General features: G+C 48.3%; 2 protein-coding genes across 16 annotated transcripts in view; one reads left to right on the forward strand and one right to left on the reverse strand.

Annotated features, from left to right (window-relative positions):
- Positions 1-997: 997 nt before the first annotated feature.
- ZNF488 (zinc finger protein 488) lies at positions 998-10,629 on the reverse strand. 4 transcript variants are annotated; one of them, XM_082424082.1, is made up of 3 exons: positions 10,458-10,629; positions 3,437-8,016; positions 998-3,335 (listed from the first exon to the last, which is right to left on the reverse strand). In XM_082424082.1, exon 3 carries the CDS (start codon positions 3,192-3,194, stop codon positions 2,220-2,222), a length of 975 nt encoding a protein of 324 aa, XP_082280208.1. In that variant the 5' UTR covers positions 3,195-3,335; positions 3,437-8,016; positions 10,458-10,629; the 3' UTR covers positions 998-2,219. The 4 variants fall into 4 exon arrangements, with proteins under 4 accessions (XP_082280208.1, XP_082280209.1, XP_082280210.1 ...); XM_082424083.1 differs by lacking the exon at positions 3,437-8,016; XM_082424084.1 differs by having other exon boundaries at positions 7,901-10,629.
- A 25-nt stretch (positions 10,630-10,654) lies between these two features.
- Positions 10,655-25,677, forward strand: part of LOC309642473 (anthrax toxin receptor-like) — a 40,098-nt gene continuing 25,075 nt past the window's right edge. For 3 of the 12 annotated variants that reach the window (XM_082424047.1, XM_082424051.1, XM_082424052.1), the window contains exons 1-3: positions 15,449-16,219; positions 22,277-22,348; positions 23,627-23,698. In XM_082424047.1, coding sequence (XP_082280173.1) covers positions 15,954-16,219; positions 22,277-22,348; positions 23,627-23,698 — 410 coding nt within the window. In that variant the 5' untranslated portion in view covers positions 15,449-15,953. Of the gene's footprint in view, positions 11,233-15,446; positions 16,220-18,544; positions 23,699-25,677 lie in introns of those variants that run through there. The other 9 variants (XM_082424053.1, XM_082424050.1, XM_082424057.1 and 6 more) reach the window with 8 other exon arrangements.

The raw sequence follows: 25,677 nt of genomic DNA on the forward strand, positions 1-25,677 counted from the left end.
AGCCTCCCTGTAGAAATGGGGGTCCTTCCTTGGTGCCTCTGGGGAGCACTGCTGCTTCCTTCCAGATGCAGAGGAAAAGGCTCAGGGGGTCCATCTCCTCTCCTCCAGCCCACTTTTCCTGCTGCAGCCAGAGGCCCCCTGGAAGGGTTTCTTGGAGCTGGCCCTCCAGGGCCCTGGTCCAAACTCCTTTCCTTCGATGCCTTCCTATGTCTCCATCTTAGAGGCCCACCTCCCCACTAAGTCTGCCCCACCTGGGCCTTGGAGCAGCCTCAGACACTACAGCTCAGGACCACCTTCCCCCCAGCACTGCCCTCCCTGTCTGAATCACCAGCTCCTGCTGGACTCTGAGGCTCAGCTCATATCCCCAGCCCTCAGGAGGCCTCCAGGGGTACCCTCGTCCCCTACCCACAGGTCTGACTTGGGCATGCCCCCCGACGTGCCCAGCCGCCCGGCACAGGCCTCTGTTCTGCATCTGTCGCACTGGCCTCTGTTCTGCATCTGTAGCACTGCACCTTAATCATCTCACACCCTGAACAAGGACTATGTTCCACTCACACAGTGGGTCGAACTCACGGTGCCCCCAGCAGGGCCTGGCACACAATCTGGCACAGCACGGGTGCCCAGGGAGGCCAAGAAATGAACGAATATACCGCTGGCTGTGGAGAATGGGTGGGAGGTGGGGGGAGTGGGAGAGAGAGGGGCAGGTGTGGGCTGGGCCAGGGGGGACATGCAGCTGCCTCGGGCAAGGTGGGAGCCTGCCGTGGAGATGGAGAGGGGAGGCGGAGTCTGCGGGTGTTTGGATGGCTGGCTCGCTGCTGACTGAGACCCCCACCAGCTCCTTCCCACCCGCAAGCCTGAGCTCTGTGACCGAGGCCCCAGTGGAGGAGTTGGAAACTGCAGGTCAAATGAACAAATCTTGAAAGTGAGGTGGAAACCACTCAAAAGAACTGCAGTGACTTGAAAGAAATTCCAACAAAGGGCTTTCACACAGACTGGCTTGTGTTACAGCAGAGTTTATGACCTGAGGTTTGCATTGTTAGGAATAAGGACAAATGTGGATAAACAGCGTAGGTACTGAAACTCAACATGCATCAGATAATAAACGGAACCCAGAACTCTCCCAGTCTTCACAATGTCTCAAGCCTTAAGGTTTCGTGCATGCTCACCTCCTGAGAGTTAAGGGGGGTGTGTGCGTGTATGTGTGCATGTATGCGTTGTTTCATTTTCCCATTTTCACGTATTCAGAATGTGAAGAACCAGCGACCAGGTGTTGGTTGAATTATTGGTCCCAATTCCGCCGGCCCCTGTAGGATTATGCACTCACTCATGACTTCCCCGTTGGCCATATGCACACCTCACCCCTTAACTTTGGGCTTGGCCATCTACTTGTATTGGCCAAGGGGACATTAGTAGAAGCGAGCCAAGCAGAGGCTTGAGTTGTGCTTGGGTATTTGGACTTGTCCTACTGTGCTCTTGGCGTAACCATGAGAGAAGCACGAATGGGTAGCCCAACAGTCCTGAGAGAAAAAGCAACCTTGGAGCCAAGCTCAGCCAAGCCCAGCTCAACCCCAGCCAACCCACAGGCCCATGACTGAGAAACAGGGGCTCTGCATTGTTTGCCACTGAAATTTTGTCACTTAACGATAGTTGACTAATCTGGATCATGCTAATAGTACTGTTTACTCTGTGATGACACTGCCGGGCACATGCTGGCCATTTCCCACACGTCTTCCCATACAATCCTGACAACATCCCTCAGACACAGGTGTCACCATCTCCATTTTGCAGAGAAGAACGCCGGGACTCAGATAGTTAGAGCAATTTGCCCAGGCTCAGGGCCAGTATGTGAAAGGGCCAAGATCCCAATCCAGGTCTGTCTACCTCCAAAGCCCACGCTGGGTGCCAGACTTGCTTCCACATGGAGCAAGAGTTACAGTGACGGGAGCAGAGCCCTCACTCTTGAAAATGTCAGAAACACTTGATGCCTATTCGTCACCACACCCTGCCATTAGCAAAGCGCATCATTTCACGACTTTACTTCCTTTAAAGCACATCCTGGGGGCGGGTTGACTTTTTCCAATTATGACTGAGCTGTTCATCCTCAAATGCCCAAGGAGACAGCCCTGTGGACAACTGTGACCAGTCTTTTCGGAGGAAGGCCCCGTGAGCCATCTCAGTCTCACGACTGAGTGCTGGACGCCCTTGTTCCAAACAACCTGTTAATTGTGAGAAGTCATGTGCCGGGAGAGATGGTGGCGCTCGCGGAAGTACTCGTGGCAAACGGGGCACGTGAGGGGCTCTTCTCTCAGCCTCTTAGAATGCAGGTCGGGCCCCACGTGCTCCTTTTTGTGGTGGGACCGCATGTGGAAGACCAGGTCGGAGGTCAGGCGGAAGGAGAGGTTGCATTTGGCGCACCAGTTCTGGGTGGACAGGCCCAGGGAGGTGAGCGTCGGGGGCAGCAGGGCCCAAGAGGCAGTGGAGGAGCACGACGGAGGTGTGGGTATCTGGGCCATGGCATGCTTGAGCCACAGCATGGGGTCACCCAGGAAAGTGCCGCAGAGAGGAGCATTTGGTGGCACCATTTGCAGGTTCCAGAAATCACCCACCAAAAGCTTGGAGTTGGAAAGTCGACCCCAGCAAGTGACATCTACTGTGTCGATGAGTCCCAGCAGCTCCCCCAGAGCGTCTATAGGTCCGCCTGCCTGGAAGATGGAGGCTGGCCCCGGTCTCCCTGCTGGACTCCTGGTGGGCTTGCTGAAGGCACTTCTCTGCTCCCCGCGGGCTCCACTGGGCCACACTGAGAAGCAGGTGATGCTAGCCGGGTCCCTGGGGATGTCCAGGGTCAGCTGCTGGGGGCCAGGCTGGCCTGCAGGGCCACCGTGCACCCTCTCCTGGGCCTGCCTGCCCCCAAGCCTCTTCTTGAGCCGAGGCACCTCCATGAAGGCGCTCTGCCTCTGTTCCCAGCAAGCCTTCCGGGGCATCAGCTTTCCCAGCCTGAGCTTGACCGGGGCTGCTGACAGCGCCATCTCGGCACAGGCCTCATCCCGGCCACCGCTGCCCGGGGCAGCCTCAGAGCCCAGGCAGTTTGTTTTCTCCAGCAGCACTGGCTTGCGGCCCCAGCCCTGCTCGGGTTCACTAAGCCGCCATCTGTTTTCAGCTGAAGGGCTCCGCAGAGCTCCCTTCCCAGCAGCCATGGGGACCGCAGGGCCTGGGCCAGCTGAGCAAGGTGGATGCTCCAACAGCTGTCAGTCTCCGAGGCTTCTGGGCCCGGGGAGGGGCCGTGAGACGGAAGGGCTCCCCTGGTGCTTGGGTCGGCACACTCGGACCACAGGGCTCTGCAGAGAGAGGAAGCAGAAGGCAGTGAGAAGTGCGCTCTCCACTCAGGGACGTACAGGAGCACGCAGGTTGTAGGAACTTACAGAAAGCCTTCTCTCACCTGGGACCTCGGCGTCTCAGGGCAAGTGCTGAGAGGAGCATGAACTTGGGGCAGACAAGTGTCCATGTGAGCCCAGGCTCTGCCAGTCCTCAGCTGTGTGATGTTAGACAAGCAGCCCTTCTAATTAATCTTCTTGGCTAACTTGGCAAGAGACAGTTTTTGTCCTTTGCATCCAAAGAACCCTGACTACTACAGATGCAGCAACTCACCCTGACTCAGAGCACAATGCTTTCACCTCCAGGACTCCATGGGGGGAAGGACCACAGCGCACAATGCTCCCACCCAGAGGCCAGGCTCAGTACTGCCCCCATCTGTCAACCTCCAGACAGCAGCTGCTATCTTCTAACAGTGACACAAGGCTTCTACCAGTCAGTCTGACTTGGTTGAAAACTCTAATATGTTTGCACCCTGATTTAAAGCAGTTTTTGTTCCTTGCTGCTCAGTATGCTAATTTTTCTCCCAAATCATCAGAAATGCCAAGACACTACAAGCACTTGGAGACGGGAGCTGCTGCAGCACAGGTGACCAGAGGGTAAAAGCTGGACAGTAACATCCAGACATGGCGGGTTGGGTCTGGAGCTGTTCCTGGTCCCTGCTCCCACACCTGGGGGCAGCCATCGCTCCACCAGGCCCTGCCCCTGCACCAAGTGTGGGTCTCCCTCTCCACTCTCCTGAAGTGACCACAACTGTTCTTCACACATTCATCCACTTGCTTCTCTGCTCACCTGACTGTCAAATGCCCTCTTGTGACAACCTGTTGCGCATTAACAGGTGAATCAGCCTCTGCTTTGCCCTTGAGGTGCTCATGGCAGCAGGGGAGACACACAACGGCCATAAATGAGGTTGGCACCCAGGAGGAAAGGGAGCCATCAGCCCTGCTAGGGAGACATTCATCCCTGCCCTTCCCTGACCTGCTCCACCAGCAAGTTCTTGAGGCTTGCAAACCCATCTTCAAGCACCCCCTCAGCTTGTGAGAGGTTTGCTGGACCACCCTCAGCTGAGTGTTCGGAGTTTTCATCATTAACAAATATGTCTCCTGAGCCCAGGAGGACCGTGAGGAGGGGACAGCTCCGCTCCTTCCTCACAGGAACATCACTTGAGTTCAACTTAGCTCCTTCCTCTTGCCCTGCCTCCTGCCCCACCTGTAAAAGGAAGCACAGGTGCCTGCCCTCCTTCTCACTGTCTTGGCAACAGGAGTCTGTGACACATGTTTTGCATATGTCACCTCAACACACCTGGAGGGTCATCACCCTCTTTCACAGATGAGGAGGACCCAGGTCCTGCAATACTAAGCATCCTGCCCCACGTCTCCTGCAAGGATGAGGCACAGCTGGGATTGGAACCCAAGTGTGTGTCCCCAAGCCTGCTTTGGTTGCACTGGTCATGTCACCCTCCCAGAGCCCCCAGAGGTAAACACCAAGTCAACCATGTGACCCAAAGACCAAATGAGGGCATGTTGAGGGTTTAGGTCTCCTTTTCCTGCCTTCTCTCCGACTTCTCCCAAGCTTTTACCCCATCAAAAAGTCAAATTCTTTGTCTAATCTCTGAGCTTTAAACAGCTCCTGAGGAAACACATGCCAGCCCTACCTTTCAGCCCATTCCTGTGTGAGCCTGGTCTCGAGCTTTGTCAACCTGAAAGGACTTACAAGACCGGCCACCAGGGAGAGCTGAGCCTCTCCTAACATCATTTCCAAACTGAGTCCTCAAAGGGGATGCCACTGACATCAGAGATTAGTGCCCACCAATGTTCCTTGAAGAGGAAGAGGCAGTCACATCACTCCACCAGCTGACCCTGAGATGTCCTTCCCACCTCTCTCAGTCTCGAATTCCCATCACCTAGGATAGGGCTTAATTATCTCCACAGTCCTTACCAGATCTACCAGTGTATGACTCCAACTGGGATGAAGCCACTTCTCCCCCTTTGTCAAAGAATAACTGGTCTGCTTGAAGCCCTGATGCTGAGCTTCCGTGAGCTCACAAAGACACACACACACCCAGGGACACTTATACCCTCACATACACACACACTTTCACAACACATACACACTCACAATCTCATATACACACACTCATATACACATACACTCACATACATACAGTTACATACATTCACATACACTCAAACACATACACATACTATCACACACTCAAATGCACATACACCATCACACAAACTCCCCCTTTCTCTCGCTCTCTTGCTGTCTCTCACTGTTCTCCAGATGACAGTTTAGAACCACCTGATGTATCCCACGCCTGGGCAGGAGGCTGCCCTGCTGACCGTGGTCCGGCTGCACCCCTGCATCCCTCTGCACACAGCCCTGCTGCACTACCCTCACAGCTTAGGCAACCTTGTCCAACCACAGCCATGTAGACCCCATTGACAGAACCGTCCAGAGTGCCCTGAGCCACAGATGGGACAACCTTCTCAGCGGTAAAATTTGGAACATGTGGTCTTACTTCAGGATGGAATATTTGCTAACAGGATGCTTCATGATATAAGTATGCAAGTCACCATTTATTAACTATGTAGGTGTCTACATGCCAGAGATGCCAAGAGCTTAACACACCTTATTTCATGGAGTTTTCACAATAACCACGTGAGGTAATTTGCAGGTCTCAACCCAAATGTGTTCATCTCCAACCTGCAAGTGCCATATTGCTAAACTCTGTGCTGCTCCAGCTTATTGCAGATCTGGCCAACTGCTGAATCCACCCAAAATCGCTTCTGTCAATGCTATCATCCAAACCTTAATAATGATAACGAGAACAAGGAGGAGGGGGAAGAAAAGGAGGAGACCAAGGTACTGAACTGACAGGGGACCTTAGCATGCTGCCCACCCTCCCTGAGGGTCACCACTCTCACATGCACCAGCACTGCTGGGTAAGATCACTCAGGCAATGCAAAGAATGTCCTACCAAACTCCATCTGGGGCCCCATCTAACCTCAGTCCACTCCATCTGCGACCATCACCAGATGGAAGTCTTTCAAATGGAAAATGATGTGAGTCTGCCGTGGCTTGTTCCTGGGGAGCCCTGCCAGCTCCTAATGCTCGCCTCCTCTTGTCGAGAGATTGCAGGCTCTTTCCCAGGGTCAACATCAGACTTTGAGCCTCATCCAGCTCCAGGCTACATGCACCTCTGCCATGGTCCTCAACTCCTCTCAAGTGATCTCTGCAGATGTGTGAGGTCATCTCTGGGTCACTCCTGGCCCTGGACAGTGAGTTCTGGGTCAGGAGACCACATGCACAGCTGCTCAGGGCTGCCTCTGTCCCCCTTTCCTACATGGACCTACCAACACCCTTTGCAACTGGAGGCTGGTTCTCTGTCCAGACAATCGCTGGGCAAAGCAGAGCTGCTCCCTCCTCTTTCTCCCTCCACAGACACCAGCAGTTCTGGTAGCAAGTGGATCTATGCAGCCCTTGTTCTTTTGCTCCCATCCAGTATTAAAAGACCTTTGCTGTCCTCCACTCCCTTCAATAGCCTCAGTTCATTCTGGGCTCTCACCCCCTGACACTATTTACTCATCCTTGTCGCTCTATTGTGTGTGTCCTGAGAAGGGACTCTTCTTGTCTTCCTTGGTTCTTTCAGTCTGAGCTCAGCAAGACAACCCTCTGAGTCACACAGACATCCTTCAGTACCACCCATGGTCTTCCTATTGAAAGAACCTGATTTCAATTCCAGGCTCTGAACCTTCTCCCAGCCTTTAGATGATCTTGGCAACCTTCTAAAACTGAGCTCCCCAAGCCAACAGGGTGTCTGACCATGTCCAATATTCCCTATCAATGGGGATACTTCTTCCTCGGGGTTCAGTCCTCCTGGGCCACCAACCATGACCCTGCTGACCAAAACATGAAGTTCTCTGAGAAATGACACCTCACCCACCCCATAGCATAAAAGCACTTGTTTCTCTGTTCATTATCTATTCCTAGATAATAGGAATCATTCCTTCATCTGTGAAGCACTGGCCACATTCTACCTTTTTGTTCATGTTCTAACCAGGCCGTCCCAGGAACCTTTCAGCTTCACATCCACATAGAGGTTAAGTGTGTGGGTTCTAGGGTCAGAATGCCTGGATCAAATATAGCTCTGCTCTTACCAATCACATGACCTTGGGCAAGGTGCTGATCTTCTCCCTGCCTCTGTTTTCTCATCATGGATCACCTTGGTGCCCACTTCATCAGGTGGTTGTGAAGATTAAATGGATTAACGTGTCTAGAGTGCTAAAGAGCCTGGCTCAATAAATGTTAGGTAGCATCAATTTATTATCGCACTAGTTCTGAAGGTTAGAGACAGCCTCAGGGTTGCCTACCCTCCATTCATGCCCCTCCAGGGACCAGCGCACAGGAGTGTTTAACAAGTGGCCAAATGGCCTGGGCAGTTTCCTCCTTCCCCCTCCATTTACAGAAGAACTCTTTGCAAATAACTGAACGACAGCATGTTACTGAGATGTCTGCAGATACTTACCACCCCAAGTCAGCTGGTCAGCCTCCAGCTGTCCCAAGCTGCAGCTCAGAAACTAGGTCTTATTTAGTGACACCATCTACACCAACAGTGCCTTCCTGCGCTGCCTTCCTCTTCAGCTAAAACAAATGAGAACAGAAAAAAGTCTCCTGTGCCCCAATTCTTTGGTTTCCCCAGACTCTGGAGATGCTTCTCACACCTTTTTGGAAGATTTCTAAGGATAATCATCCATCTACCTCTTCTACATGTGGATTGTGAGGTGCTGTGTCTTCCCGAAAAGGAAAACACACATGTTTTCTAGACATCCTCCTAGCCCTAGAACCCTGAGAAAATGAAAAATTGCGGAGTTGTCCAGGTCTTCCTGGAGGCTGGCTGGTGGTGCCATGAGGTGGGAAAGAGGACTTCCCAGCCAGCCCTCGAAGGCTCCATGTTCATCTATGCCCACATCCCTCTAGCAGCAATGCCTGCTATGTCCAAGGAAAACCAAATGCAGGATTCTCAGGATGTAGCCAGCTCCCAGGCCCACTGTGAGGTCAGCTGTGGCCCTAACACAACTTGGCCACATGGACCAATTCCTGTGGCAGCCTTCAGAGGAAAAGGCCATGGTTTGTACAACAGACTACTCAGCCAGACTCTACAATAGCATCATTAGCTAGAAAGAAGAGATGCAGCTTATTGAAGAAGGAAAAAAAAATCTTAAAGCACTGCAGCTCAAGACATAGCCTTGAATCAAAAAAAAAAAAAAGATGTGATCATCTGTTTTAAAAAAAAGTTGTCATCTCCTATTTTTTGAAAAAGATATCTGCTAAGCAAAGCAGGCATGATGGTTCTAAATCATTGGAAAAGCGTGCCCTCCCCCTCCCCTCCCAAAATTCTAATACATGGGAAGTCAGTGGTTAAATGATGTGAAAGACAATTTAACTCTTCAATCCAGAGAACAGTCTCCCAAATCAAAGTGCCATGCTTATACCTATGAATGTGTCCAACGTTCTTTGATACAAAGTGGAAAAAAATTTCTTTCAATAAACACACTGAAATCCTCTTCCATCATTTTTAATTTTTGTTCAATTCTGTGTGATTTATCTATTGACAAATTTCCTTTTGCATATCAACCAAAAAGTTAAATAAGCTGAATTATCACTAAAAATCATAACAAACTCAAAGGACAGGTTAAATTAATTATAAGAACAAAAAGCTTCAAGTTTTGGGCAGTAATTTGCAGCTTTAAAACCAAACAAGTTTTCTTTTTCCAACTTAATATATATATTATGTATGTGTATGTGCGTGTTTGAACATACAGCTATACATGACATAAGAATATCATCAAATAATGAAATCATGTCTCTCTGATAAGATTATATTTTTAAGAAGCAGAAAATTGCTTTGCTATTTAATACTTTCTACTTTATTTCTCACAAATGAACCAGATTTGTTTTTCTATATTTCTTCACTTAGTATGTATCTAAGACAATCTTTGATATGATGATGAAACATTTTCACTGTGTACACAAAAACATTAATTTCCAATACCACAATAATTGGTATAAAAAGTCTGAATCAGTTAACAGTAATTATGGAACCTAATTTTTGCACACCACCAGCATTGACAAGTATATACTTTAGAAATTTATAGTTAATTTCTTATTTCAACTCTCACCCAAATGTTTCACATGCGAAGCCCTGCCCTATTGTCTTCCCACAATTGCTCTCTGAGTCCCACCCTCACTCTCCCCACCAACCTAGCCTTGCACTGCCTCCACAGAAGGATGGTGTGGGCCCCCATGTTCCCTAAATGATCCTGCAAGATTTAGCTTCCTGGTGCTGTCTGTGTCCGTAACTAAAGGCCAAAGGCCAAGAAAAGGATTCATTCAATGCCTTGTCTCTAAAGCCAAGTACTTCTTTCAGCTTACCCTGAAAACTCAGAGATTTACAACTTGATCCTTCATGTATTTTTCCCACAACAGGCACTGAACAGGTTACATGCCCAGATCTTTGGATATAATCTGTTGGAGAAAGAACCTGGGGCAAATGCATCGTTATTACCCTCGTGCCCAGTACAAGCCCTGGCTGAGAATAATGGAGCGGCACAGGGTGGGTGAATGGGTGGATGGATGAATTAAAAGAACTGCAGCCCAAAAAAGTTGACCTAGCAGAAAAAACAAAAATCCAAGGTGGAATTCTTGATGGGGGGAAGGAAAAAGGGAAGAAGCGGGGAGGAGAGAGAGAGGGAGAGAAGAAGAAAAAAGAGAGAAAGGGAAGGACAGGGGACGCAAGTAATAAAAAGATGGATAGGAAAAAGTGAGACAGATGAGAGAAAAATACAGAAGAGGCAAGGAGACAAAAGACAGAGGCAGAGGGCAGGGACAGGAGTAGCACGGGAGAAAAAAAAAAAAAAAAAAGGAGCGATGGAGAAAGCTGGTGACAGAGGGAAGAGAAGAACCGGGCAGTCAAGGGCAGGACTGAGAACCTGCCCTGGGGAAAAGCCAGTAGAAATGAGATGACTCCCGACCCCCACGCCCACTCGCGGGTCCGTCCCGGGGGGCAGGACAGCGTGTCTCACCTCGGCTCTCGCGCGGCGCTGGGCGCTGGGGACGCGCTGGCAGCCCCGGCCGCCTCCAGGTCGGGGCAGTGACACGCGGGTCGGAACTTGGCGCGCGAGCCCTGGGGGGCCGGCCAGACCCCGCCTTCCCGGGCTGCCCCGCCTCTGGGGCGGGGCCTCGGGCACCGCCCCGTTCCTAGGGGCCCGTGGGCCTTGGGGGAGGGGCCTGTGAGTGGGCTGAACCCTCAGACAGGGGCGCCTAGGAGACCCGCTTCCCGGGCACCGCCCGCAGCAGATCTGGACGCCGGGGTGCACGCCGGCTCCGCGCCCACTCGGCTGGGCCCGGCCCTCCCGCGAGTCCAGCTCCGCAAACCCCGGCCCGCCGTCCCCGCTGGTTCAGGCCTAGCCCCGCGCCTCCCAGGCGCGGGACCGAGGAGGGTGCCCTGGCGCGGACCTGCCTTTGGAGGTGGCCCTCGGGCCACGGCGGAGGCTGCACTTGCCGCTGCTCACTCGCCCTGTGCGCCGCGACTTCTACCCTCTTGGGTCGCGGGGACCCGGGCAACAGCCTGGTTGTCAGTGCAGGTGTTCCGTGTCCTGCGACTGCGGATCCTCCGTGCTGCCCAGAGACCCCATCAGCGCGTTGGACTCTCCTTCCGCCTCCAGGCTGAGCGGCCACGCAAGCTCCATCTTTGTGGCGCACTGAGAAACTTCCAGACTTCACTGGAGCTGATCGTCGGGCTCTCAGCCTTTCCTGAGCCTCCTCAGTTCTGAAATGGCAGCATTGTGCCAAATAAGGGTGAGTTCTGTGACTTCACAGAATGCAGAGGTGTCAGAACTTAACTACCCATGGAGGGTGGGACAGGTCAGGGCCTAAAGGGTGGGGACAGGAGGGAATGCCTTCTAAGTGACTATATTCATGCCAGGTCTTGGACTACCTAGGACATTTCCCTGTAGTGAGGGTGAGAGGAGATAGGAGTGGGGTCTCAGGTACCCAGAATTGTTGCAGTGGCAGCCAGGTGTAAGAGTCACATTGTTTGAGCCCAGAAGAGGGGCAGAGCAGGCTAGATAGGGGAGGAGAGAATCCTTGAGGGACTGAGAGGGAGCCCTGAGTCCCCATTCCTTCCTTCCTTCCTTCAGTCACTCAGTAACTGTTCTGGATGCCCCTGAGAGGAGAGGGTGTGGAGACATAAGGAGACAAAGCTCTGTGCTCTTCCCAAAGGGTTGGGAGCATATATTACACAGATAAGATTGTAAAGGAACAAAATTATGATGAGTCTGAGGTGGGCAAAGTGAGATTCAGAACAGACATTAAAGCTCTGAGTAACGGTCCCCAAAACAAAAGTTTTCTTCTGTGAAGAGAACCCATTAATGAATATGGACATGAGAGATCAAATCCCAAATGTGCAGCTCACTCAGCCTTAGTGAAATTATAGAATGTCTAGGACAAACCTTGAAAATAATCTGTCCACTTGGAATCCTGTATCTAACTGAACTGTTATTCAAGAGTGAACACAAAACAGAGATATTTTCGGAGGTACAAAGCCTAAGTTGAACACCCTCACAACCTTGGTAAAGGAACCACTAAAGAATGTATTTCAGAAGGAAGGAAACTGAACCCAGATGAAAGGAGAGAGTTTCAAGAAACCATGACTGGAAGTCCAAGATCAAGGTGTCAGCAGGGTTGGTTTCTGATGAGACCTCTCTTCCTGGATTTCAGGTGGCCACCTTCCTTCTGTGTCCCCCACTGCCTTTTCACTGTGACTGTGTGAAGGACAGCACTGGCATCTCTTCCTTTTCTTATGAGGACACTAGACCTATAGGATTAGGGCCCAACACTTATGACCTCACTTAACCTTAATCATCTCCTGAAAGGCCTGACCTCCAAGTGCAGTTACATTAAGGGTTAGGGCTCAATATATGAATTTGGGAGGAAGGGCACAATTCAGTCCATAGCATTCAGTAAATACTAAATAAATTGTATCAGTAGTTTAAAGACTTTACACAAAGAAAACACCAGATATAGGAGATATCATTCCAAATATTCAAGAAGCAGACTACTGTGATCACATTCAAAGTCATCCCAAAGACAACATAAAACACTCCCAAGTGCATTTCTGGAGGCTAGTCTTACGTAATATCAAATCCAGATAAGAGCAGCACAAAAATAGGAAATTACAGGCCAAACTCTCTCCTGAGCATAGGCAAAAAAAAACCTAAACTAATACTAAATTCAATCCAGCAGTGTTTAAAAAATATCATGGCCAATTTGGGTCTATTTACAATATGTTAATATTGTTTCAGATGCATTAATTTAATTAGCCATATTAATAGATTACTGGAGAAAAATATATACTTCTCACAAAATATACAGAAACTTTTAGATAAAATTCAGGACTTGTTCATGATATCTAGCACACCAAGAATATTAGTGAAATACCCTTATCTGATAAAGGATTTCTACCAAAAGCTTTCAATACATATCATTCTTAATGGTGATGTGTTAGAGGCGTTCTCTTTAAAATCAAGAATGCCTCCATCATAGCTCTACTTGTTGAAGAAGTAATCAAGACAGTGTTTTTTGTTTTTTTTTTATACTGACCCAATGGATTTTACAGTTAAATTTTTAGAATAAGAGAGCTTAGCAAGTTGAGTGAATATATCAACCAATAAATACATTTCTTCACAATACCAATAAACAGTTTAAAACTCTATTTTAAAATGCCATTTACACTAGCAGCAAAAATATAAGGTATTTAGAGAAGGCACTTACAAAAGAAGTGAAGATCTTCATAGGGAGATATAAATGAAAAGTATTGAAAAAGACCTAAATAAATGAAGACAATGCCATGTTCACTGATACGAGGAGTCCTGATTGCAGATTCAAATCCCTCCAAATGTATCTGTATATATGTTGATATCATAAACAAATATCAAGAGGGTTTTGGTGGAGACTTGAAGAGTTGATTCTAAAATTTGCATGAATGAGCAAATGGCCAACAATTACCCTAAGAAAAATTAGGTGGGTGATTTACCCTGTACTATCAAGGCTTGCTGTAGCACTCTGCAAATGTTAGGTTAGGTAACTGAACACCGTGTGTATCAGGTTCTACTGGGTTATCTTCTGTAACAAAACCCACCAAATCTAATCAGCTGAAAAGCACAAACTTTATTTCCCACTCATATATCTCACTGTCCCACATATACATGTCCATCCCAGGTTCCCAAGAGGGAGCAGCACGTCACAGTTACTCAGCTACCAGGCTGTTGGATTCACCTGAGTCACACCTGGGTTCTTAAAGATTCTGTCCAGAAGTGGCACATGTAACTTCTATTAACGTTTCCTTGGTGGAGTCAAGTCCAAGCCTGCCATGAATGTGGCAGGGAAGCCGTCCTCCTCTGCAAGAGGAAGGGACAGTGAGGAACAGTAATACAATCGTTCACACAATAATTTAGACAGTGCGGTTTTGACACTTTCAATATAAACCAATAGACGGATAAAGACAATGGAACGGAGAGCACAGAACCAGGCCCACAACTATATGGAATTTGAAACACATCAGAGGTGACATAAAAATAATGAAGGAAAAAATGGAATAGACAGCAAATGATGCTGGAACAATTTGCTCTAAATATGGGAAACATAAAATCAGATCCCTGGCAAGAATCAGACTTATAAATTAATTCCAGATGGATTCAAGACGTCAGTGTGAAATCTTTAAAACTTTTAAGGTAAAATCTTTAAATCTTTTAAAACTTTAAAACTTTTAAGTTTTAAATCTTTAAAACTTTTAAGATAAAATCTGTTTCAGCTTAACAGGGAAGGATTTCTTAAATAAGATACGAACAGTGCAAATCTTAACAGTTTCACTTAAAAGTGACAAATTCAACATTTGTCATTAAAATTAAGAACTTGTAAAAGAACACATATATATACATAGAATACAAGAACATATATATATATATATATATATATATATATATATATATATACATATTCAGGAATACATATATGTAAATACGTATATGTAAATATATGTATTCCTGAATCACTTTGCTGTACACCTGAAACTGACACAACACTGTAAATCAACTATACTTCAATAAAAAAATTAAGAACTTCTGTTTTATTAAAAGGCATTAAATAGAGTGAAAAAAGAGCCACACACTGAAGAAGATCTTTGCAACAATTGATTAAAGATTAATATCCTAAATATACAAGGAATGCTAAGGAATCAATATGAAAGAAAAACAACTGAATTGGAGAATGGATACAGGCAGAAACAGGCATTTCACAAAGGAGAGAAAATGAATGACCTGAAATGTGTTGAATACAAGACCAATCCCATCAGTAATGAGGGGAATGCAAATTAAGACCAAAACAGACGTTGAATCAATAGAAAAATATATAAAAATATGACAATAGCAAGTGCCATGAAGGATGTGAAGCAAGGAAAACCTAATAGGCTCTAGGGAGAAGTATACCAGATTTCATCAATTCCAAATATCATTTATTTAAGATATTCCATTATTTAAAATATCACTCAAACAACAAGAACTACAAAAATCACCAACACAATGCATTTTACCATTTGTAATTTTTGTATTTTCATTATACATATTGCAAGATCTATTTTAGACTTATTACAAATGACTTTTAGCATATATCACTCTTCTTTTGTGCATACAAAAGAAAACAAAATAAATTGGTTAAAGTATTTCTAAAAATTTTTACATTCACAGCCTGAGTTTTTGAAACACTTTTGACTCAAAGTTGTTAATGCCCAATGTTGATCCATGGAGAAGAGAGAGGCCATCCCCTCTCAGCCCTTTCTGATTTCTAGTCACAGAATTTGTGGGCATAATATAAAAGTTCTTGTTCTATGTCACTCAGTTTGTGGTGGTTTGTTAAACAGCAGAAGATAACTGGCATGCCCTTCATTCACAAGGGACTTTGACATCCTTGCAGGACCTTCTTTCCCTTCTAGATCCTTCCATCCACTGGGTCACACGAATGACCACTGCAACACTCTACACTCCCAGTTCCTGGACCTCCTCCCCCACGGCGATGTCCTCATCTTAGCCACCTCAGCTGCGTTCTTTCACTTGACAAAAAGGCAGGATTTCTCCAGGATTTTAATGGCCACCTGAGAGGGTTTGGGATGAGGAACAAACGGAGGCCTCATCTTACTGCCCCTCCAAAGAGCCCCTGACTCCCCCCTGGAATTGTCAACAGGCAGGACACTGAGCAGAGCTGCAGGTCACAAAGTCACCATGCCAACCTTCCTGTCCATCATAAGGGACATCACAGGGAATTCTGCCTTCTTGGGGGTGGGGGCAGGCCGAGCAGGTAGTGGGCCATCCCCCAAGGCCAGCCATCTTTGCCTCTTCTGCCCTCAGGGCAGGTACAAGGGGAGGCTCACAGTGCCCCATCATTGGAGGGCTGGAGGGGTGGAGGCTGTGGCCTGAGGTGGCCTGGAGTGGCCAGGGTCCAATGGGACTGTAGGTACAGCCAGGTAAATGGAGAGTGGCGGGCCCTGGATGCCCAGCCCTGGGCTCCTCCTGTTGCTGTTGCTGCCCCCTCCACTGCTGAGTGCAGGGAGCTTCCAGCATAGCATCCCGAACTGGAGAAATTTCCACCACCTTGACCTTGGCTGGAGAACCATTCACCGCTACCTCAGCCCAGACTGGAGAAGCTTCCACAGGGGCACCAGTCATTACAGGAGCAAAGCAAACAAGTTGTATGACTGCGATGGTGTCTTCGACCTCTACGTCGTCTTGGATGCGTGAGTGGCCTTCCCATCTGGCCCCCGTGCTCCTCAAGGCACCACTGTCACCAAGGTTACTGATGGCAAGAAGTGGGCCGGGGGGATCCCAGGCTCTGAGAGAGGGGAGGCAAGGACAATCTTGGTCAGACCCAAGGAACAGACCTCTGTGGCCTCCTTGTTCCTGGACAGAAAGAAAGCTCCAGGCATTTATTTCCTGGGGCTCTTACTTCTGGAAAGGAAAAAGGTCACCATAAGGTTTCTAAATGGCTCTCAGTCTCTACATCAACTTGGCCTGGATCTGTGACCCGCATGCCCCTTAAACAGCTGGAGGGGCAGGCAATTGCTAGGAGCTGCCTTCTCAGCAGTTGTGAGAAGCTCACAGTGAGTTTGGGTTTCTTTTCTTTTCTTTCTTTCTTTTTTTTTTTTTTTTACCCAAATAACCTCTGTTTTTACTGGGCCCCAGAGAGATTGGTGTATCATCTGTTAGGCATTCTCATAGTGTCACTGCTTAGAAAGTCCTTTGCTTTGCTGGTTCTAACTGCTTTGCTGCTTTCTTTGACAACTTGGAGACCCACGTTACAATTTGTGTGCACTTTCAGAACAGTTTGGTCTGTCTGAGTGTGGCCCTGGGAAACCTGTGCTGTGCATTAACTACCTTCTGGCCCTCAAAGAAGGAATGGGAGGGGTGATTCCTCAGGCTGGAGAGATTGCCTTGGTTCCATTTTCAACTCCTCTGTGGGGCTGAGGATAAAGTTTACTTATTTAGTAGTAACAGTGGCATGACTCTTAATATCATTGAAATATTTTATGGTTTCCAAAGTCCATCACTGCACATCTGTCATCCTCAAAACAATCCTGGGAAGTAAAGTGGGAAGGTATATGCATATGCAATCTCCTGGAAAGGGGAACAGGCTCCTAGAGGTTGGATGAGGTATGACAGAAGCTGGTGGGGGTGACAGGACTGAATCCTGCTGGATTCTGCAAGTGGGAGGAGGAGCTGAGGGTGTCCAGGAAAGGGACCTACACACCCATTTCCCAGCCCCAGGCCATCAGAGAAGAGTAGGCCTACAGCACAGCCATAGTGGGCCAGGCTAGGCTTGTCTGAAACCACAGCAAATTCCTCAGTTCCAGAAAAATAACATTGTCTCTCTGGGAACTGTGCTCACTCAGTCTGGTTATAGAAAGCCTTGCTGTCTTCGAAACCATCTTGATGAGAATATTTGGAGGTTGAGGACAAATTCCCTCCTGATGTCTGCTGCTACTCTTGGAGAGAGGGGAATAATGACCACTGAGGAGGCAGCCCCAGCTTTGCAGTCAGGCAGACTCCACTCATCAGTCATGCGGCCTAGGGCAAGTCGCCTCACCTCTCTCTGCCTCAGTGTCCCCATCTGTACAATGGGGACTTCATACCCACCTCACCAGGTTGTGATGGGGATGAAGGGGAGTTTATATGGTTTGCCCAGCATGTGTCAGATGCAGTCGTGGAGGATGAGCATAAAATAAACTGCCAGGGAAGGCAGAGTCACACACCCTGGGAACTCCCCGGCACTGCAGGGGCCCCTGATCCAGCCCTGACTCCGTGGCTCACTCTCTCCACATGTGCCCTTTGTGGGGACGTGGGGTGTGGGTCAGACACCTCTGCTGGTGGCACTCCCAAGGTTCTCTGGATCTTTCATCCATTAGCAAACAGTCTTATTCATTCTCTCATTCCCTTGTTCATCCACTCACTGAAATAATTACTGGAAAACTGCTATATTCCAGTCACTGTTTTGGGCAGTGGGGATAAGGCAGCAAACAAAACTTGAAAAAGTCCTCATCTCTTAGAGCTTTCATATTAGGAGACAAGAAATAAATAAATCAAAGAGGAAATATTGTGTTAGATGGGGATAAACACCAGGGGGAAAATCAGGACAGGAGGATGGGAAGTGCTGAGGGAGGGGCTGTTCTAGAGATGTGCTCAGGAAAGGCTATGCTGACAGACTGGGGCAGTGTGGGGGAGGCTTTGGTGATTTTTGAGCAGAGGAGGTGTGTGATTGGATCATGTTTAAAAGGGTCACAGTTGAAGGGTGCAAGAATAGAGCCTTCCAGGAGACCAGTGAGGGGCCTGGTGCAGGGATCCAGGGAGGAGATGATGGTGGTGTGGACCAGTAGGTATGGGTGGCAACGATGAGTGGACAGATTCTGGAGCTATTTTGAAATTAGAGGCCACAGGATTCCAGAGAGTGTGGATGGGGGGAAAGCCAGGTGTGTCCCTAGATTGGGGATAGGGGTAGGGGATGAAAGCAGTTTCATCACCATGTCTTCATCATTATGTGAATAAGTATTATTATCCCTATTTTACAGATGAGGCAAGGAGGTAGCTCAAGGCCTGGGGATGACCCACTGAAGCCTCCGTATAGAATACACGGATCCAGAATTTGAACTCTGGAATCTTAGTCTTTGTTTTCAACAGTTTGATTATAGTGTACCTTGATGTGGATCTTTTTATTTTATTGCATTTGGAGTTAGTTGAGATTCTTGGAATTGTACGATCATGTCTTTCATCTAATTTTGGACATTTTTGGATGTTATTTCTTCAAATAATGTTTCTGCTTCTTTTTCTTATTTGCTTCAAGAATTCACACCATATGTTTGTTGGTCTGCTTAAGCGTGTCCTACAGGTCCCTTAGACTCTGACCACTTTTATTCATTCTTTTTTCTTTATGCTCCCAACACTAAACAGTGGCAATTGTCCTATCCTCCACTTTGCTGATTCCTTGCTCTGCCTAGTAAAATTTGTTATTGAACCACCCTAATGAATTTTTCAATTTATTATTACACTTTCTGCTCCAAAATTTCTGCTTGGTTTTTTAATAATTTATGTTCTTGGTGATATTTATTTTCCTCATATATCATTATCCTGATTTCCTCTATTTCTTTGTCTTTATTTTCCTACCTCTGAGCATATTTAAGATGCTTTTAAGTGTTTGTCTAGTAAGTCTGATGCCTTGGCTTCTTCAGGAATGGTTTCTGTAATTTTATTTAGTTCCTTTGAATGAACAATGATCCTGTTTCTTTGTATGTTTCACTTTTTTTGTTGAAAATTAGGATTTTTATTACTATAATGTGGTATCTCTAGAAAGCAGAATTCACCACAGCTTACTGGGTTGTATTTGCTTTTATCTGTTAATGTAGACTTGTGTAGTAGTCCGTTTATTCTGCAACTTTTCCAAACTACTTTTGCAAAGAATATTCCTTGTTGTGTGAGATCACTGGAGTTTCTGTTCCCCTAACTCTTATTCACTGAATGTATTGACAGAGATTTCCCAAATGCCAGGATCTGAAACAAACATAAAACCGTTACAAAATTGTAAAAAGACATGGGGTAGCAGGGAGAGGCCACCTCTTCCATTCTTTGCAGAATGTTTCTTTGCTGGGACATTCCTTTAGCACTTAGCTAGACTACCACTGAGCCTAGGGATCAGCCTAAGGTGAAACTTAAGGTCTTCTCAAGACTTTCCTGAACTTTCTCCTGGCCTGAGCGTATGTGTCTGTTTTTAAATTCACCTATGCCCACAGCTGATTTTAAACATCCTAATTGACTCCAGCCAGGTAAGGAGAGTTTTACACAATAATTAGTAAGTGAGGTCGACACTGCTCCCTCTAGATCAAGGACAACCTGGGACTGGACCAGTGATCACGACCAAAACTGCCACCATGCCAGAGAAGGTGTGGGAGAAATGTGATGAAATATGCAACAAAACTCCTACCATTTTGAAAATAGCTATTTCTTGATTGCACATTTGCTTTATTGTTGTAATCTTTTTTTGTTTTCTAGGGCTCCTACAAAGTTGGTGCTGACAGCTTATGGTTGTTTGTTCAATGTCTCCATGGGGGAACGAGGGCTTAGATTTTCAGATCTGCCGTTTTGGTGACATCATTCATGCTACAAGTTTTTGTTTGCAATTTTATTTTCACATTTGGGAGAAACTGAATGAACATAAATTTTAAACCAAACACTATTATTGTTCACAACAAAAATCTTGAGGCCCCTGACCCTTTCCTCCCCACTTTTGATCTCACTTCCCAGAGGCAAGCCACTTACAAATCTTCCAGATTTTTCTTCTGATAATATGACCGTGTTTCCAATGCTGTGCTTGTATCGACTGCTATTTCCTGCTTTTTGAGGTTTATACATTCTCCATTGAGTACTTATTAGGGGAAGAGGAAAATTTAGCTTTCTGATAGCTCAGCTCCCCTGCATGATACTGCCGTAGCCACTTCCAATGTCCCAGCATAGTTATCTCACTAAGATGTTTTGGCCTCAAGCTTTAATATCAGAGATATCCTGAAATATTTGGTGATCCTCGTCTCTCCGTTCTTATTTAAGAGTGGGCACTAAATCATGATTGAAGCTCTGTGTGCCAGAAGCCCATGTAGTTGCTCTGTTCCAAACTGTCACCTTCCTGGGGACCTGAGGGTCCCTGTAGTATTTTCCACTGCCATGAGCACTCGTGTTCTTCTGCGTTCTAGAATTGAGACCTTCATTCACAATAATCACACACTGAAACCTTTTCCAGAGGAGGTGGGTGGGTTGAAGACTTTTGTTTCCTATATATCTCCTTTGGAAGATCCTCTTCAGTGGGGGAGAACACAGAGGAGAGGAGTAATGAGAAGGAAAGTGGAATGTGGTATGAATAGTTAGGAAAGGAGTTGCCACGCACTTAAGTATAGGAGCTCCTAAGGAAAAGTGTGTATTGTGGTTGGGTTGACGGAGTCTTATGCTTTGCCACCCACAGTTGTCACAGCAGTGTCTCCCACATCTGCCAAGTTCAGGGGGTAAATCATGGGGTTTGCAGCTAGTTCTGGGTTCAGGTCCATGGAAATTTTGGCAAATTCCTTGACCTGTGAGAGCCTTAGTTTTCTCATCTGTAAAATGGGAATAATGATATCATAGAACTGTTTTGGAATTGGAAATCATGCATGTAATGTGTCTGGTATATACGTACTCCATGAATGATAACCATAGTATTAGAATTATATATCCTTAGTGTACTAGCCATCTCTTGACAGTTCTAGATACAGCCAAGAGGAGGCAGAAGGAATGGTAGAGAGGAGAAGGATGCTTTTGGGTATATGGGAATTACACATATAAATATGACATTCAGGATGTTTATGGGCATGGTGATCACTGGAGATGAAAGGAAGGAGCTCCTGGTGGTTCCTCAGACTTACAATCCGTATCAAAGACATGAGCCAACATTCACTGGGGAAGAGCCCAGAACAGGGCACCAGCCTCAGTTTCATCCCTACCATCTGCAGAACCTTGAAAAAACACTTAGCCAGTGAGACCCACATTTGCCCTCCATAACCTGCACTAGTGCACACCTGCAGAGGCATGGGATTGAGCCCTGGCCAGTAGGGCACGTGGAAGTTCTTCCCACCTAGACAGAGGCAGCATGAGGCTCCAACCCCCTTCAGCCTCCTCATTCTCCATTCAGGTTCTAAAGTCAGAGCCAATGGCAGTGAGAAACTGAAAGTAGGGATAGGAAGGTCCCCCACCTTTCCCTGCTGGTGGGGTATGATGACACCAAGACAGCAGTGTCCCAGGCCTGGTTCTGTTCCTCCCCATGAGTGTTCCCAGAAAAGGCCTTCAGTGTCCAGAGTGGCTCAGCTCTGCAAGCTGATAAGAAAGTAGTGAAGTAAAATAGTCTGAGTAGCACATCCCTCTCCTGCCGGAGGCCAGGGCTCTTGTGGTGTCAAAACTGGGGTACCAGGAGAGCAAACGTATCAGAATTGCTTAGGCTTCTCCAACCACTGTATCCTCCCTTATTCCTTGTGTATCAGCCGTCCTGGTTTGCCACCCAAATTCCCTCATCCCCAAGCACACGTCAGGTTGGTCACCCTCCCCACCACTCACACTGGTGAAAGTTACCACCAAGGTGACCCACTGAGCTTGCTGCGGGAGTGTGGCAGCCTTCAGCTACACGAGGTGGGGAAGAGTTGCCAAAGGGTCTGCTGGAAACGGGAGGCAGCAACTCTGCCCACCAGAAGGAGGTGCCTCATCCCTCTTAATTAAGTCTTCTTTGTTTTCAGGTCGGACAGCGTAAGCAGATCCTGGAATGACATTTGTGATTTAGTAGAAAAACTGTTGAAGAGGTTTACAAAGTAAGGCTGGTGTTTTCCTCTGACAGGCAGAGTACACAGCTCTTTACAATCGGTGGGCATGGGAGTCCTTTGGATCAGGAGCAGAGAGCCCAGGGCAGTGTTCTGAAGCAGAAAGAATTACCAATCACTGGTTTTATCAGGTGTCGACATCCTTCTTGGCTCCTGCCTGGGAATCAGGTTACAATGTGGAGGGCACAGTCTGTCTTTGAGGACCTCATAGATGAGGAAACAGGCAAATCAGTAACACATAGCTAAACACTGGGCTAAAGGGTGCCAGGGACCAAAAGAAAAGAACAAAGGAGTTACTTGCAACTTTAAGGAAAAAGCAAGTATTCTTAGGAAAAAAAAAAAAAACTCACACAAGCATGACTTCCTAGAGACTGTGGAATTTTGAACTAAATCTTGAAGGATGAGGAAGGACAGGGTAACAGGAACCATCAAGGAGACTTCTTGTGCAGTTAGTGGTCTGTTTGGCTGGAAAGTGGGGTTACTTCAAGGGAGGGTTAGGAGATGAGGCTGAACAGGACAGCATGGGGCCAAGTCCATGGGGCTCATAATGCCAGGCCCTGGGGCTTATGATTTCCTGCTCTGAGCTATAGGGAGCTATAGATGATTCTAGGGCAGGGGTCTGACATGATCAAGGTTGTGCTCCAGGAGAAAAGTCTGATAATTATGGATTAAATGAGGTGGAACATGAACCAGGGGAAGTGGGGAACCCAGCAAGAACCTACTGCAGCAATTTCACAAAAGATGAGAGTCAAGAGACCAGAAGACAGTGGGGAAAAGAGGGAAGGATGTATATGAATGGCTGCTGAGAGGTAGAACAATTTCCCTGAGATAAGAGGCGGGCAGGGAAGACAGGAGAGGAGGGAAGTGTGGGAAGGTCTAGAGAATTTTCCATTAGAAGAGAGGCCAGTGGAGAGGCCCTTATGCAGGAGTTTATAAGTGTCTGCCTTCTTGTGCATGCAGGGAGCGTGTGCATATGCCTCTGTGTGTGTGCTGGTGTGTGTGTGTGAGACAGGGACTTTGGGGGTGTTGGGAGTGTAGGGACAGAACATGATACCATCTCAGCACTCACTTCCAGCAAGATCACACATCTTATAGGCCTCCGAATCCTTCACAAAAGGAATGAAACTTCCAGGATTTGAGAAATGCACAACAAAGCAAAAGAGCTGGGGTGGAAGGAGGGAAATTGACATGCACACCTCCCTGGCTGCTCATTGATGTTCATTTTGACCAGTGTGCATGGCTTCTTATGAGCCCATGCTTCCTCCCCAGCCCTAACCTGCGGATGTCCCTCATCACCTACTCCTCATACGGCAACGTTGTCCTAAAGCTCACCTCAGACAGGTAAGTGCCATTTTAAACCCCCAAGGCAGGCCTGGTGGGCAGGGTAACAGAGAGACACAGGGAGCTGACAGTTGCCACTGGGAGCAGGCTGGGCCGTCCCGGGCTCCCCTTAATGTCCACTCTGACCCCCAGCCCTGGCTCCATGGCTCCCACTGACCCCTGGCTGCGCTGGCCCTGGCAGACCCCGTGCTGCTAGACCATCTCCGCCCCCTCTAAGCCCTGCCCTCCACCTGTCCTGTGTCCTCTCAGCGCTCTTCCCTTTTCTGAGAACTGGCTCACTGCAAGGACTCCTGGGATCTGGTGGAGCAGATGTGTGGGCCCTTTGTGAACACTGGCGTGTGTTGGGCACCTGCTCTGTGTATCACTCTCTGCTCTGGGCCAGTAGGGGAAGAGGGGAGGCACAGTCAGAACCAGGAGGCAGGGATGGGCAGTGCTGAAGTGCTGGAGCTTCAGTGGAGGGGAGCTTGGTCCCTTGGTGGGTCTGAGACAAGGGAGCCCATGAGTGTGGGCTGGGGTGCAGGAGGGAAGCATGACACACCAGCATCTTAGGTGGACCATTCGGTGGGCCCAGCGATGTGCCCAAAGCCCTGGAGGTGGGAAGATATGGAGCTCCTGAGTAGCCGGGAGGTTAAGATGCCCATGACGCAAATGATCGGAACCCAGGGAGTGTGTTGGTGCCAGTGCGTGGACACAGCACTCCCCATGCCTGGCTCCCAGGAGAAGCAGGGGCTGTGCTTCCTGTTCAGTGAGCTAGGGGAAGGCGTGGTTTGTGCATGTTTGAGTTTAGAAGAGAGAGACCAGAGTGGGTTTGAAGTGGGAGAAAGAAAGTCCATGGGAAGGGATACTGGCAGGTGGCAGAGAGAGGCGGGGGCGGGCGGGGGCCTCTGGGGAAGGAGCTGCCTGTCGGGGAGAGGAGGACCACTGCCTCCTCCAAGGCAGGGGGCTCAAGACCCAGACCGAGGGAGGTTTGGCGAGGCTCATGGAGGGCATCCCTGGTCCTCTCTGGAGAGTGTAGGAGAGGAAGTCTTCCATGACAGAGGGTTCAGGAGAGGGAGTGGGGCTCAAGGGAGAGGAGAAGATATGAAATCCTCTATGTGTGTATGTTGGGATGGGGGGATACATACCTAGGAGGACAGCTCAAAATCAACCATGGCCCTGATGCTTCCAGCTCGGGAGGAGCCCACAGAATCTTGCTGAGAGCAAGGCTCAGCCCGGGATTGGGCATTCCCAGAACTCCCTAGGAGTTTAGGAGGGTGTGGCAGAGGGCGGGGGTGGGTCCTGGTGTACGGGGTGCGTCCAGCAGTGGCCGATGGAATCTGATACGAGGGGTGACTGGTGGGTCTGCAGAGCGTGTCGGCCAGGAATGGGACCAGGGATGGTGCTTTCTGAGCCCTGCCACTAGGGGGAGCAGGCTGAGGATGGCGCGGTCCACGCAGGGCTTGCTCTGGGTGCTGGAGAAGCCAGACGGCACAGGGCTGGGAAGCCCCAGGGGTGATGGCAGGGGTGGGTGAGAATTGGGAAGAGGTGGAAGGGGCTCTTATGGTATGAGAGGGGTATTTTAAGAGCAGGAGGGATTGATGAGGGTGCTGGGAGCCTGGTGTCCCTGTATGAGAAGAGCTGGGAGGGCAGCACTAGGGAGAGCCACTCAGATGAGAACTTTGCCTGGTGACTTGAGTCCTGGACAGGAGGCTGGGGAGGGCTGAGCGTTTCAGGATATTGCGAGGTGCGAACGACAAAACTGAAATCTTCCCCAAAGCGCCAAGACCTGTATTTATGCTAGACTAGGCAAGGCCTGCTTTGGCCTGCCCTGGCCATTGGTCCCAGGTCTCCTCTCCTCCTGAACTGGGTTGAGTAGGTCTGGGGCTCTCATATCTCACCACACATGAGCATCACTTCTGTCCACAATGAGAAATCAGCCTTCAGGGACCACATTCTCCTTAGAGTTGCTGTGACTGCTCAGCCCATCACCCTGCATTAGC

Source organism: Balaenoptera physalus, assembly GCF_965194825.1.
Source record: "Balaenoptera physalus genome assembly, chromosome: 14".
NCBI classification, from domain to species: domain Eukaryota; kingdom Metazoa; phylum Chordata; class Mammalia; order Artiodactyla; family Balaenopteridae; genus Balaenoptera; species Balaenoptera physalus.

Coding starts and splice junctions, on each gene's coding strand:
- ZNF488 (XM_082424083.1), bottom strand. CDS start 3,194: ATGGCTGCTGGGAAGGGAGCTCTGCGGAGCCCTTCAGCTGAAAACAGA.